Source organism: Pseudorca crassidens, chromosome 11 (assembly GCF_039906515.1).
Source record: "Pseudorca crassidens isolate mPseCra1 chromosome 11, mPseCra1.hap1, whole genome shotgun sequence".
Classification (NCBI taxonomy): Eukaryota; Metazoa; Chordata; class Mammalia; order Artiodactyla; family Delphinidae; genus Pseudorca; species Pseudorca crassidens.
Window position 1 is genome coordinate 993372 of NC_090306.1, and position 13467 is coordinate 1006838.

General features: G+C 56.6%; 1 protein-coding gene across 1 annotated transcript; it reads left to right on the forward strand.

The window, feature by feature from the left end:
- HDHD5 (haloacid dehalogenase like hydrolase domain containing 5) lies at positions 1 to 12682 on the forward strand. Its single transcript, XM_067755963.1, has 8 exons — positions 1 to 140; positions 4603 to 4806; positions 5657 to 5769; positions 7061 to 7154; positions 8311 to 8344; positions 9716 to 9890; positions 11570 to 11758; positions 12029 to 12682. Exons 1-8 carry the CDS (start codon positions 33 to 35, stop codon positions 12312 to 12314), a joined length of 1203 nt encoding a protein of 400 aa, XP_067612064.1. The 5' UTR covers positions 1 to 32; the 3' UTR covers positions 12315 to 12682.
- The last annotated feature ends 785 nt before the right edge of the window (positions 12683 to 13467 follow it).

Sequence of the window (13467 nt, forward strand, 5' to 3'; positions counted from 1 at the left end):
CAGGCGTGCGCGGTGCGCGCAGGAGGCGGCCCATGGCTGCTCTCGGCGAGGCGGCGGCGCGGTGGGCACCCAGACTGTGGCGGCGGGCGGCGCGCTCGGCCACGGGGTTCGGGGGCCGCCGTTTCGCGAGCGGCTCGCAGGTGAGGGCGGAGGGTGCGGGGCGGCGGCGGGAGGCCGTGAGGCCTCGCGGGCCGGGCTCGGAGCAGGGTGTCCGGCCTCCGGACGTCACTCCCCCGCGTGTGGTGACATCACGTCCCCTGGGGCCCCGCCGCGCGGGTCCCTGGCTCCCCGGGGCTCTGTCCACAGAGCCCGGGGGCGAGGCGTGACCCCGTCGCTCGCGGGGGCGACCGGGGGGCGGGGACGCGGGACCCCGTGACTCGCCCGCCGGGATGTGATCCAGGAGGACTCTGCGGCCCCCGCCCCGCGGGTCCTGACTTTCCGGACTTTCCCGGTGGAGAGAGTAGGAGGAGGGAAGAAAGGATGCGGCACCGGCTAAGGGATCAGTCCTGCCCGGGCCGCTTACTGCCTGTTTGACTTAAGGCAAAGTGCCGCTGCCCCTCAGTGTCCGCAGGGGACCCCTAAACCCGCGGGTGCTCGAGTCCCACAGCCGACCCTGCATCCGCGGACTCGGCATCCGCGGAACCGGCACCCGCGGATCCACCAACCGCCATGGTGTGTGAGGTTTGCGATCAGCAGTTGGTTGAAACCACACGTGGGGAGCCTGGAGTTACCGAGGGCCGACTGTATCTTTATTGGAAAATATCCGCCTGTGAGTGGATCTGCACAGATTAAACCTGTGTTGTTCTAGGGTCCACAGTACTTAGCTTTCTAAGCCTGGCTTTCCCCGTGTGTGTACCAGGGTTAGTCCTTACCTTGCAGTGTTTTTGCTAGAGGGTGCTTGGGGTACTTTGTGTGATGTAGGTGCAGTGCTTTGCACAGTCACCGCATGTAGTAAATTCTTACAAACATGGAGCTGGTTGGAGTGGACAGTGTGCTGGACGGTAATTGTGATGCTGTTGTTGGAAGCACACCAGCCAGTTCCAGATAAGAAGCAAAAACACAAGGAACATCTTAGTGGTCCCTTCATTTAAAACTAATCTGAAGACCACACTTCTTTTTTGTTTTCTTTTTTTTTGTTTTTTGTGGTACGCGGGCCTCTCACTATTGTGGCCTCTCCCGTTGCGGAGCACAGGCTCCGGACGCGCAGGCTCAGTGGCCATGGCTCACGGGCCCAGCCGCTCCGCGGCATATGGGATCTTCCCGGACCGGGGCACGAACCCGTGTCTCCTGCATCGGCAGGCGGACTTTCAACCACTGCACCACCAGGGAAGCCCCCACACTTCTTTTTTTTTTTTTTTTTTTTTTGCGGTACACGGGCCCCTCACTGCTGTGGCCTCTCCCGCTGTGGAGCACAGGCTCCGGACGCGCAGGCCCAGCGGCCATGGCTCATGGGCTTAGCCGCTCCGCGGCATGTGGGATCCCCCCGGACTGGGGCACGAACCCATGTCCCCTGCATCGGCAGGTGGACTCTCAACCACTGTGCCACCAGGGAAGCCCAACACTTCTTTTTTTTAAATTTTTTAATTTAAATTTTCTTTTGGCCACGCCATGCGTCTTGTGGGATCTTAGTTCCCCAATCCGCGATTGAACCCAGGCCCTCGGCAGTGAAAGCACGGAGTTCTAATTCACTGGACCACCAGGGAATTCCTAAGGCTGCACTTTTAAAAATTCATGTATAGTTGATTTACAGTGTTGTGTTAGTTTCAGGTATACAGCACAGTGATTCAGTTATACATATATATTCTTTTTCAGATTCTTTTCCATTATAGGTTATTACAAGACATTGAGTATAGTTCCCTGTGCTATACAGTAGGTCCTTTTTGTTTATTTTATATTTAGTAAAAATCCACACATTTTATCACTGCCACAAATATGAACTTTAATTAGAAGATCTGCATAAATCCCAGGACTAGTTTAAAAAAACATGAAGTGAGAAAGAAGAAAAATCAAAATACAGATACAGAAGAGAATGAAAAGAAAAAAAAAAGAATGAAAAGAAAAAAACCTAACCCTATGTCCTTTTCTCGAGGTACCTTCACTCAAAAAAATATTTAATAGATGTTATTCTTTTAGAGCAGTTTTAGGTTTTCAGGAAGGCTCAGCAGAAAGTGTAGAGAAGCCCCACATACCACCCCTCCCCCTGTTTCCCCTCTTGCTAACATCTCACACGAATGTGGCATGTTTGTTAACAATTACTGGGGGCCTTTCATTTCTAGGTGGCTGGGTGCCTGGTTCTCTGTGTGCACTCACCTGAGGGGTTGGGGGTTGTGGTTACACACTGCACAGAACAGATGACGGAGCGTCGGGGATATTGCTAAATTGTCCAACAGATGAGGGAGCATCAGGGATATTGCTAAATTGTCCAACAGATGAGGGAGCATCAGGGATATTGCTAAATTGTCCAACAGATGAGGGAGCGTCAGGGATATTGCTAAATTGTCCAACAGATGAGGGAGCATCGGGGATATTGCTAAATTGTCCAACAGATGAGGGAGCGTCGGGGGTATTGCTAAATTGTCCAACAGATGAGGGAGCGTCGGGGGTATTGCTAAATTGTCCTGAGACTTCCTTGTTCTAAGTAGCAGGGTCTGTGTGCTCTTATGTCTAAGGGAGCAAATCTTGTGACTATTTAGGATATGGTCACTAAGACCAGTAAAACTGTACGGTTAACTTTGGCAGCCATCAGCACAAACAAGCTGTTTTATTTTTTTAACTATGTAATTGTCAAAAATCTAAGAACAATATTATGAACTCTAAAACCCATCTTCCAGATTCAGCAGTTATTAACATTTTGCCGCACTTGCTTTGCTTATCTCCCTGCCACACTTTTTTTTTCTGTGGCTCTAAGATTTTAAAACAAATCCCTGATTTCTTGTCCTTTGAACCCTAAATTCTTCTGTGTGTACCTTTAGGAAAATAAGGGTATTTGGAACATAAGTACAATGTGTGTGCGATGAAAGTGGCTTGACTTAGCTGGCGCCAACAAAAGGAAAATGACAAACAGGTTAGGTTGGATTTTTCTGACAACTGAAAAACATCGTGTATGTTAACGGTTCATAAAATAAGAAATGGGATGAATTTTTAAAAAGGATAGCGTTCAACTTTGTAAATCCAAGAAATGCAGATTGAGAGGAGATAATCACTTCTTTAAACTTTGAAATTAACAAGATGTTTGATACTTAAACTCTTTGATACTGTGAAAATCATCCTTGGCAAGGGTACCAGGGTCCATGTGAGTTGATACTGTTTTGGAAAACAACTTGTCAGTAGGTGTTATGTCATTGTAATGTTTGCACTTTTTTGGCTTATTACTCTTGCTTTTAAGAATCTAGTTTAAAAGGGCTTCCCTGGTGGCGCAGTGGTTAACAATCCACCTGCCAGTGCAGGGGACACGGGTTCGAGCCCTGGTCCTGGAAGGTCCCACATGCCGCGGAGCAGCTAAGCCCGTGCGCCACAACTACTGAGCCTGCGCTCTAGAGCCCGCGAACCACAACTACTGAGCCCACGTGCCTAGAGCCCGTGCTCCGCAACAAGAGAAGCCACTGCAATGAGAAGTCCGCACACCACAACGAAGAGTAGCCCCCGCTCGCCACAACTAGAGAGAGCCCACGTGCAGCAATAAAGACCCAATGCAGCCAAAAATAAATAAATTAAAAAAAAAAGAATCTAGCTTAAGGAAAAGTCCATAATATGGAAAAATCAGTAAGCATGAAGAGTTCCTTATAGCATAATTTGTAGTCGCAGAAATGTGGAAAAACCTAAATGTCTGAAACAGGGGAAACCTAATGTTAGCGGAGTATTCACTCAGGATATTATGTAGCCAGAAACATGTGTAGGTGGTAGGTCTGCGTGTATCGATATGGAAAGATAACCAAGGGATACCAACGAGAAAAAGCAAGACGGAAAAGAAAGCACAACACAGTACCATTTGTGTGTTAGCTAAAAGGTAAGAAAGTAGAACCATCCATGAAAAGTTTCTGGAAAATACACAAGAAGGGATGGTACTGGGCAGAAGTGGAAGCAAGAAACTTAAAAATTCTTTTTCTGTATCGTCTGTAGCAATTGAGTGTTTTTTTAAAAAAACTCTGTGTGTTGTTACGATAAAACAAAATTCTAAAAGATGGTTATGAAGGCTGTTGTAACAGATAAAAATGCTTCATGTCAAGCAAAAAAAAAACAAGATGCAAAATTGTACGTATAAGGTGCAGTCATAGCCGCGTGACAAACGTAAGAATAGAGAAAGGAGATGAAAGGAAATACTGGTCGGTTGCTTTAAAGTGCTCGGCTTGTTTCTGAATTTCTCTATTTGCCAATTAAAAACATTCCTTTTTATTAATTATGCAAAAATAACTTGAACAAAATAGTTACATGCTTAAAAATACCTGAAAAGGCTTAATTCTTTGTTGCAGATGGATTTGCCCTGTCGGCAACCCCAAGTCCTCACCTTGCGTTCGAGGCCCAGGCCGGCCCGGGGGTGGGGATGAGGCTCCCCCGTCCCCTCTGCCTCGACTCAGGGGCCGTTCTCGTCTCCCCTCCGTGCAGAGCCCTCCCACCTTCGGGTTCCTGTTGGACATCGATGGGGTGCTGGTTCGGGGCCACCAGGTCATCCCCGCTGCGAGGGAGGCCTTCCGCAGGCTCGTGGACCCCCAGGGGCAGCTGCGGGTGCCCGTGGTCTTTGTCACGAACGCGGGGAACATCTTACAGTGCAGCAAAGCCCAGGAGCTGTCAGCCCTGCTGGGCTTCCAGGTAAGGAGCGGCTGGAGACAGGAGGCTGAGGACCTGGTTCCCATGGAGCCCCCTCCCCAGCCCTGTGTCGCCTGCCCTGTGGGGGGACAATATGGATGAGCCCGGTACACATCTTCCTGCTGGAAAAATAACCTGAAGTTCAAGGCCAAACTCAGAGGGTAGCGCCCCATCATCAGGGTCATTTTTTATGAAACTGTACACGTTGAGCACAGAAATCCCACCTGTGGACTTGGCCGTTTCCATCTTTCCCCCTGGCCTCAGGGACGTGTGTTGCTAAACCCTCATGCACCAGGCGGGACTCTGCAGTGCAGCCCTTGTTCCTCATGAGTAAGATGGCAGCTCAGCGAGCTCTGTCCCTCGCCACCCCCTGCGGCTCCCACCGTCCCCACATTGACACGCTCTTTGTTGGCAGTGGCTTTGGTTCTTGGAAGGAGCCCTTTGGAACCGAGAGAGTAGATCCCATGCCGATCGGCTGGGAGACACTGCTCGGGGAGGAGACCGGTTCCTACCCTGGTGTCTGGACAGTGGGGCTGCGCAGTTGCCATTAGCATAAATGCTGAAAAGCCAGGTCTTCGTGGAGAACTGAAAATAGTCAGAGGTGGAGGCGGGTCTGAGCTCATGCACGAACCCTGTGGTTCCCGTCGGGCTGAGAGCTGGGCCGGTGGGGCCCATGGTGGCCACATCTCCTGTGGGCTCTGGTGTCCGGGTCCCCTCATACCTGTTGGGGTAGTTCTGGAAGGGTTGGGCCCCCCTTCTGGGCAGGTTTCTCCTTCCTGGGCCAGGGAGCCAGCTCCCTGCTGCTGCCCTCACATGCGTGTCCTCTGCTCTCCATCCCTCGGCGGCCCTGCAGGTGGAGCCCGACCAGGTGATACTGTCCCACAGCCCCATGAAGCTGTTCTCGCAGCATCACGACAAGCGGATGCTGGTGTCTGGGCAGGGGCCCCTGGTGGAAAATGCTCGAGCGTATCCTTTTGCTGCTTCCTGCTCTGCTGTCCTTGCCCGGCTGAAAGGACCGGGGTCAGGAGCTCTGGGCGCCCGTGGGAGGGAGGGAGGGAGGGAGGGCACCTCCCAGGGTGGCCAGCCCTGGTTCCCCGGGGGTTCCTGGAAGCCAGCCTCGGGGCCTGCTGGGCAGCTCACAGAGCAGATTCCTGCCCGTTCCCTGCAGAGCCTGACTCACGGGGTCTGAGAACCCAGGCGGTTCTGTGGTTCGGTTTGGGACCCACGGCTCCCTGAGCGTGTCTGCAGGGAGCTCAGCCCCGGGCGTGTGCTCAGTGAGAACGTGCCCCTGCTCTGAAGCGGCTCGTTCCTCTGCTGCTTCCGCAAACCAAGGGGGCTGAGCACCGCCTGTGCGTGGCCGCGTGCTCGGGGCCAGAGCAGCACACGGCTGGTGCTTCACCAGGGCTCCCGCTTGAGGTGGCAGAGTGACACACCAGGAGCCGTGCAGGCGTGCTTAGGACGGCGTGTGGCCAGAGGCTGGGAAGAGCAGAGTGGGTCCGAGTGTCACAGATGCGGGGGGGTCCACCCTGGGGCGGGGGTCCCCTGTGGCTTCATGGGGGCTGGCTGTGCCGCAGGAGGGGGCGTAGCTGGGGAGCCTGCCGAGAGGAGGCTGGGAGGATGCCCGGAGCAGGAGGCCGGGATGGGGTCGGGTCGGGAGGGGGGCCAGAAGGACAGCGCTGGGCTCGGGAGCCTCAGACGTGAACGCTGAGGAGCACGGGTCTGTGCGGTCATATTGCTGACGGAAGCATCATTCTGGGGAGATGTGTTTTGAGGTGATCTGAACCTGCGTCCAGTTAAGACTGCCAGTGGGGTCTGAGGACAGGAACACGGCGGCAGGTGTTGGAGGGTAAGGCTGCAGCGGGCGTGCTCCCCACGGCCTCCCTTCTGGCTGAATTGGGTCCATCGTCCAGATTTAGCTCCGATCTGGCTTCTCCAGACCCTGCTCGGCTTCCTCCCCGCCAAGGAGTCTCCTCTGAACTGTCCTCAGAGCCCTGGTTCTCATGGCCCTGGGCCAGCGTGAGCTTGAGGATGGGGCTTCCTGTGAGCCTTTGCGCGGGCGGTGCCCAGAGTCGGCCAAGCCCCCGGGTGTTCCCACCGCCTGCGCCCACGCCTGCCTGCAGCGCTCCTGGTCGGCGCTGGCCTCACGGGGCTCTGTCTGGGGTCCGGGCGGGTGGGGTTGATGTGGGCTGCGGTGGGTCCCTCACTTTAAAGGCGTCTCCCCGGCACTGGGCAGCTTTGCTTCCTGACCTCCTTCCAGACTGGGCTTCAAGCACGTGGTCACAGTGGACGAGCTGCGGGCGGCCTTCCCTGTGCTGGACATGGTGGATCTGCAGCGGCGGCCCAAGACCACGGTAATGGGACACGCTCGGGCCTCCCCGCTGACCCTGCAGCCCTTCCCTCTCCGAGCTGCCTTCTCGGAGGGCAGGGCACATCTGGCCGAGGCCTTTGTTCCCGGACACACGTTGTCGGGGGTGGTGAGCAGGGCTGTCCCCTCCCTCCAGAGCCCTCGTGTCCCCTCCAGGTGGTAGTTTTGTGATTTACCAGCTTTCCTAGTTGCTTGGAGAACCGCTGGTGTTAAGTTAATCGCTGCTCTGCTGTCCTGGAGCTCCTTACAGAGGGCTGGCCTGGTGGCAAGTGGCTTCCTGTGAAAGCACTGGCGGCTTGAGCGTCTGCTCGGGGTCCTTTGGGTTTGGCTCACATTTGAACCTTATCTTTTCCGACCAGCCGTCACGGGGCCTCTCGTTGACCCTCTAGGGTGACCGCCCGTCTCCTGATGCCCCTTCGCCCCCTTCTTCCCTGCGTGAACTCTGTGTCTATCACAGAGTGTCTGTCACCGCCTGTTCGAAGTCAGTGCATGTCAAAGTTTGATGAACTGCAGTTATAAACAGACAGGCCTGCTTTTGTTTGTCTGTGTAACTCTAGTCCCCCCCCCACCGAGCTTTCCGAGGGCTCCCCCACCTTTGAGCTGCGCACGTTATGTGCAGAACCAGGTGCCAGAGTTGGCATGGCTCTCAGAGCAGCGCAGAGACAGCCCCGCCCCCTGCCCAGGAGCCCCCTGCCGCGGCTCGCCCCAGGTCTCCGCTGGTTACTGGCAGAGCCGAGGGCAGGGGAGCTGTTCCTAGAAGGAATGGGCCCCCAGGCCGTGGTCCAGTGATGGCCCTGCCTCCTGAGTGATGTCAAGCTCCCGTCCCTTCCTGGGCTCACCTCGTCCTCTGCCACCTGATTCCAGACTCTCACCTCCTGTCCTTGCTGGAGGAGGACAGCTGAGCAGCCGTCCCCTGGCTGACCTACACGCTTGGTGCCCGCCGGCCTGGGGTGTGGCCGGCCGGAGCGCGCTCTCCTCCTGTCCCCGAGGACCTCTGCCCTCGGTCCTGTCCCTTTCTCCTCGGCCTGGGCTAGACCGAAGGGTCTTCCGTCTGTCAGGCACGTGTCTCTCCTCCCACCCCTTGGAAACCGGGTGTGGAAGGTGACCGTGGCATCGACGGGCTTGCTCTTTGTCTCTCGCAGCCCCTCCCAAGGAACGACTTCCCTGCGATCGAAGGTAATGAGGTCCCTGCGTGATGTGGGCGGGCTGTCCCCGCAGGCTCTGCAGCCGGGTGGTGTGGCTGGGACGTTGGGCGCTGGGTCTCCTGGGCTCTGGTCTCGGGTCTGCCGGTCACTGCCTCTGAGACATTAGCTGCTAAGCTTTCCTTCCCCGCGTCACTTGCCCTGTTGTTCCAGGAAAACCTAAGTGTGGAAAAAAGCTACCTAAGGAAGCCTGGTGCGGTGTTTCTCAGCCCTATTAAGTCCAGTTCTCCCTGGGTAACAAAAATATTGTAACGTCCCCTTTACTACCCTAAATGAATGCTTTCCTATACGCAAATATTAAAAATTAATTAATTCATGGTAAAGCCCTACTTGTAATAGGGAGAAATAAAAGGAAACGTTTTTTAGTAAGGTCATCTGCATTTCAATATGTAGTAATTATCCAGGAAGGCATAATTAAGTAGTGAAATGATTATACCAAAAGTAGAATCCCCATGAACGTTACAGCTACCAATGCAGTGTGTTTACGGGTGTGTTTCATTGGTGACTCAGAAATTAGGAGCAGTGTTGTCACTGGTGATGCGGTTTTCCAAAATGGGGACTAGCTCTTGGCAAAGTTGTGAAAAAATAAAGTACGTCTTCTCTTGACTAACATGATAGTTGTATTTTTGGAAAAATCAGTGCTTATGAAAAGTCTAGCAAAAAATACTTTGTGTGGAATAGAATTAGGGTTTCGGCTCAGTTAATTACAAGCAAGTTGTTCTCCTGTGTGAGTGTCAGCTATTAATAGACGTGGGGAAGGTTTTGACTCTGCAGAATGTCCTGAGCCTCTTGCATCCCAGTCTTCTCCCGGGCCTCCCCAGTAGTGTCAGTCCTTGTGACAGGTGAAACATGTCCCGGGGGTGGCCTGCGCACTGGGGCCACGGTCTGGCCCAGCTCCCCAGTCTTGCAGCTGGCCTTGCTGACGCGTGTGCAGCATGGCTTCCGTGCTCTGTCAGGTCTCATTGTATCCTCCTCCCAGCGTGGGTGTTGTCCTCATGTAGCTGAGGAAGCTTAGACATGGTGAGAACTGGCCCACAGTCCCAGAGGGACGTGGACAGCATCAGGCCTGTGACCCCGTCTCCCCGCCATGTGGCCGAGTGACCTCTGGGTCTTGGGGGACGTGGCCGGGCGGGTGGGGTGCTGTGCAGGGCGTCGGTCAGCAGGAGCTGCTGCTTCTCTGCCTCTAACCCTCAGGACGTCCTGGTGGACACACTGAGGAGCCCTCGGGAGCTCCTCCTGGGCTCGGCTTCGTCCACCTCCTGGGACCCACGCCCCCAGCGGGGCCGTGCACCCCAGGCCTCCCGAGGCCCTTCCACGCCCGGCTCACCCCACCCCCACTCTGCAGGGGTGCTTCTCCTTGGGGAGCCCGTGCGCTGGGAGACGAGCCTGCAGCTGATCATGGACATCCTCCTCAGCGATGGGAACCCCGGCACCGGTCTGGCGACGGCCCCCTATCCCCACCTCCCTGTCCTGGCCAGCAACACAGACCTCCTCTGGATGGCCGAAGCCAAGATGCCCAGGTGAGGACTCGGGGTCCCTGCCTTGGCCCTGGGGGCCACCTCCAGCTGCCTCCTGGGCAGTCCTGCTGACGGCGCCTCGAGCCACCCCAGTGCTCTGGGCTCAGACCCCTCCTCTAGGCCCTGGAGTTGCCATGGTAACCTGGCCTCTGGGAGCGGTCTCCAGGGTCACTTCACATACTGATTGATAAACGAAAACTCAGTGAGCACAGAAGGTGGATCGAGATGGTCTTAACCCCCGGCCCCGACAGAGTCTAACAGGACGTGCTTCTTCTGGCTAGAGGAACCCAAGTGATGCTCAGTTCCTGTTATCCAGCTGCCCTTCCCTCGCTGCCTTCACCCTGTGGTGCTGGCTCTTTCACTTCTTTGTTTCCTTCTGCCCATAAGACATTGGGGAGGGGAGAGTAGGCGTGATTCCGAGGCCCCTGGAGCAGTCACTTCCTCAGAGGCCCTCAGGCTCCAGGCAGGCCCCCACCCCGTCCGCCCGGCACTGAGCACAGCACAGGCTGCCGTTTTGCTGGCCCTCAGGTTGCCTTCCTGGAGGGGCAGCTGCCGGTGCCATGTGGCTGCTCTTGCCTGCGAGGCCAAAGCCTGGAGTTTCTCCCCCTGCCCTGCCTCGCAGCGAGCTGTGTGGTGGATCCGCCACTGAGGGCCTGAGGGCCCAGCACTGAGCCCAAGGAGGTGGGGATCACCGTGTTCTCTCTCAAGTGCATTTCTGCAGCTCGAGGTCAGGTCTTTTTTCTGGAACATTCTTCCTAGAGTTCGGGTTTGCTGACACTAGGTGAAGGGGGTTGGTTATGTAGCAGATTTGAGATCACTTTTTCATTCAATAATTTCAAAATTGAAAGTAGAATTCAGTATATGCATAAGTGACACTGAAATGTAACTTCAAGATACTGAACCATATCCAATAGGATTTGATTTAGCAGCAAGGGATGAAAACCCAAAAGAAAAGAATCTTAAATGAGATGGAAGTTTGTTATTGTGAAAAAGTCCACCCATCAGGGACACAGGCACCTTAGCCCTTTACTATGTAATCCAAAGGGCTGCCTGATCTCCAGCCATCGTGTCAGCATTCCAGTCAGCAGGAGGGAGTATGGGGAGGGTAGAGAAGAGCACCCCCTCCCCAGTTTCCAGGCTCCTTTCCAGGAGGGTAGTCCAGCACTTGTGATTTCATTGACTCGTAGGCTGTAGCTTAGTCACTGGCCATACACTTAGCTGCAGTGGGGGCAGGGAGGGTGCTTTCTGACACTCGGTGGCAGTGTGCTCAGTGAAATTGGCACTGAGGAGTGACGTGGGATGCCAGCCAGTATTCTGCCCAAGTCTAAGGCAGAATTGAAGCTGGGTCTCTGGTTCCAGCTCCACACGTTGGGCAGGCTACTCCATCTCTGGGCCTCAGTTTTCTCACCTGTGCAATGAGGAGAATGAACGCCACCTCATCGGGTTTTTCTAAGGGTTGAACGTGATGTGCCTGCCATCTCCAGCGCTGGGACAGCGCTCAATAGACGTTGTCAGAGAGTCGCAGGCCATTAATGCACATCCTAAGCGTGACGGCCTCTCACCAGAAGTGATTCGCTTTGCCCTGTCACCGTGCTCTGTGCCACCGCGAGAGGGTGGCACACAGGGCATGCCTGAGCCTTGGGGCCCGGGGAGGGGACCGAGCGCCGCTTTTCCTCTGGCAGGTTCGGCCACGGCACCTTCCTGCTGTGCCTGGAGGCCGTTTACCGGAAGGTGACGGGCAGAGAGCTCTGCTACGCGGGCCTAATGGGCAAGCCCAGCCTCCTCACCTACCAGTACGCGGAGGGCCTGCTCGCCAGGCAGGCGGCGCGGCGGGGCTGGGTGGCCCCGATCCGGAGTCTCTACGCCGTGGGGTGAGCCCCGCACCCCTCCTCCAACCCCTGCGACGCGCCCCGCCCCCCCCCCCCCGCAGTGGTCACCCGCGGGCCCCTGTGTCCCCGCCCCTCCATCCCCGAGACGCGCCCCCCTCCCCCAGTGCTCAACCCCGCCCCCGTGTCCCCGCCCTTCCGTCCCCAGAGACGCGCCCCCCTCCCCCAGTGGTCACCTGTGGGCCACCCCTCTCCCCAACCCCCTGCCGTCCCTGCACCTCCACCAGCGCACTGAACTGTGCCTTCTCTCCCCAGTGACAACCCCATGTCCGACATCTATGGGGCCAACCTGTTCCACCAGCACCTGCAGACAAGGCGGGAGGGGGCGGCCCGGAGCTGCGCCTCCATCCTGGTGTGCACCGGCGTGTACAACCCCCGGGCCTGGGGGCCCGCCGCACCCGCCCTGGGTGGCGAGGGGCCTCCGTTCCACGGGCACCGGGACCTTGGCTTCAACCCGGGGCTCCTGCAGGCGGCCCACGTGGTGAGCGACGTGCACGAGGCCGTGGGGCTGGTCCTTGGCAAGGAGGGCTGGGCTCTGTAGCAGGGAGGGAGGTGGGCCCGCTGGCTGCCCCCTGCCCACCGCCTCCCCGCCTCCCGGCCAGCATGGTGACACTCTCGCTCCTCCTGGGCGGGGCCGCACGATTGTTCCCGGGGTAGCATTTGGGTATCAGCCTCAGATTTTTCTAGGCTGGTTCCTGTCTGCCTGTGCTGGCAGCCTGACCCCAGGCTCGTCCTCACTCTGGGGGGTCTTCTGCAGAAGAGGAGGCGGTACCGCCTCTGCCCGCTGCCAGCACAGGCTGTAACTCACTCTTAGACACTACTTTTTATGGTAGTTTAGCTTATTGCCCAGAGACTTTGGACTTATTTTTTTAAGTTAAAATAATTGTAATAAATATTCATTTTGCTGTCTCTTGTGAAGCTCTGTCTGGAATGTACTAAAAAGTCCTGTGGAGGAAGGCTTGTGTGCTGGCGGGGTGGGTGACCTTGAGGCCCAGGCGCTGGTGGCATTTCAGTCCCGTGAGCGCTGACCCCAGCACACCGCAGTCTGGGCCGCGAGCCCCGAGGCCTGCCGTTGACTTAGCCGCTTCCCTGACGTGGAAAGAAAGGAGCTTTTCCTCTGGCGGCTCTGAACCCGTGTGTCTCGTACTTCTCCCTGTCGCGGTGGCCCGGTGAGACCCTTCAGCACAGCCCCGTCTGACCCCAGCAGCACCGGCCAGCTGCTCCCTCCCGTCTCCAAACCCTTGTCCCTAGGCAGCAACTGGGCTCCAGGGAGAGGCGAGCGGTGCCCTGCCCTTGAGCGCCAGGGCTGGGCCAGCCCACCTGCGCCCCCAGCGCCCCCAGACAACAGCAGCTCCTCCCCGTGTGCAGCCCGGCCTCACCTGCAGAACACCCGGGCCAGGGCCCCTCCAGCCCCCAACGCCCCCGGCAGCCTCCCCACTGGTCTACCCCACAGGCCCAGTCAGATGGGAGGTCTGGTCTCTCAGAGGGTCAGGCCCCCTGTGACTTCTCACCACAGCATGGGTGCCTCCCCTCCATCCTGTTCCACCACTTTCCCCTCCACGTTTCGTGGGTCCCCCACGTGCCCTCCTGCCTCAGGGCCTCTTGCACTCGCGGTTCCCTTCCTTCTGACATCGCGAAGCTCTGTCCCTTCTTAAGGGTCTGGGAATTGTCCCCTCGGAGAGACTCCCTCAACT

Excerpts from the sequence above, each read along its gene's own strand:
- HDHD5 (XM_067755963.1), top strand. The coding sequence starts at position 33 with ATGGCTGCTCTCGGCGAGGCGGCGGCGCGGTGGGCACCCAGACTGTGG. Across the intron at positions 141-4,602 it reads GTTTCGCGAGCGGCTCGCAG|AGCCCTCCCACCTTCGGGTT; the intron begins GTGAGGGCGGAG and ends CCCTCCGTGCAG. Across the intron at positions 11,759-12,028 it reads CGGAGTCTCTACGCCGTGGG|TGACAACCCCATGTCCGACA; the intron begins GTGAGCCCCGCA and ends TTCTCTCCCCAG.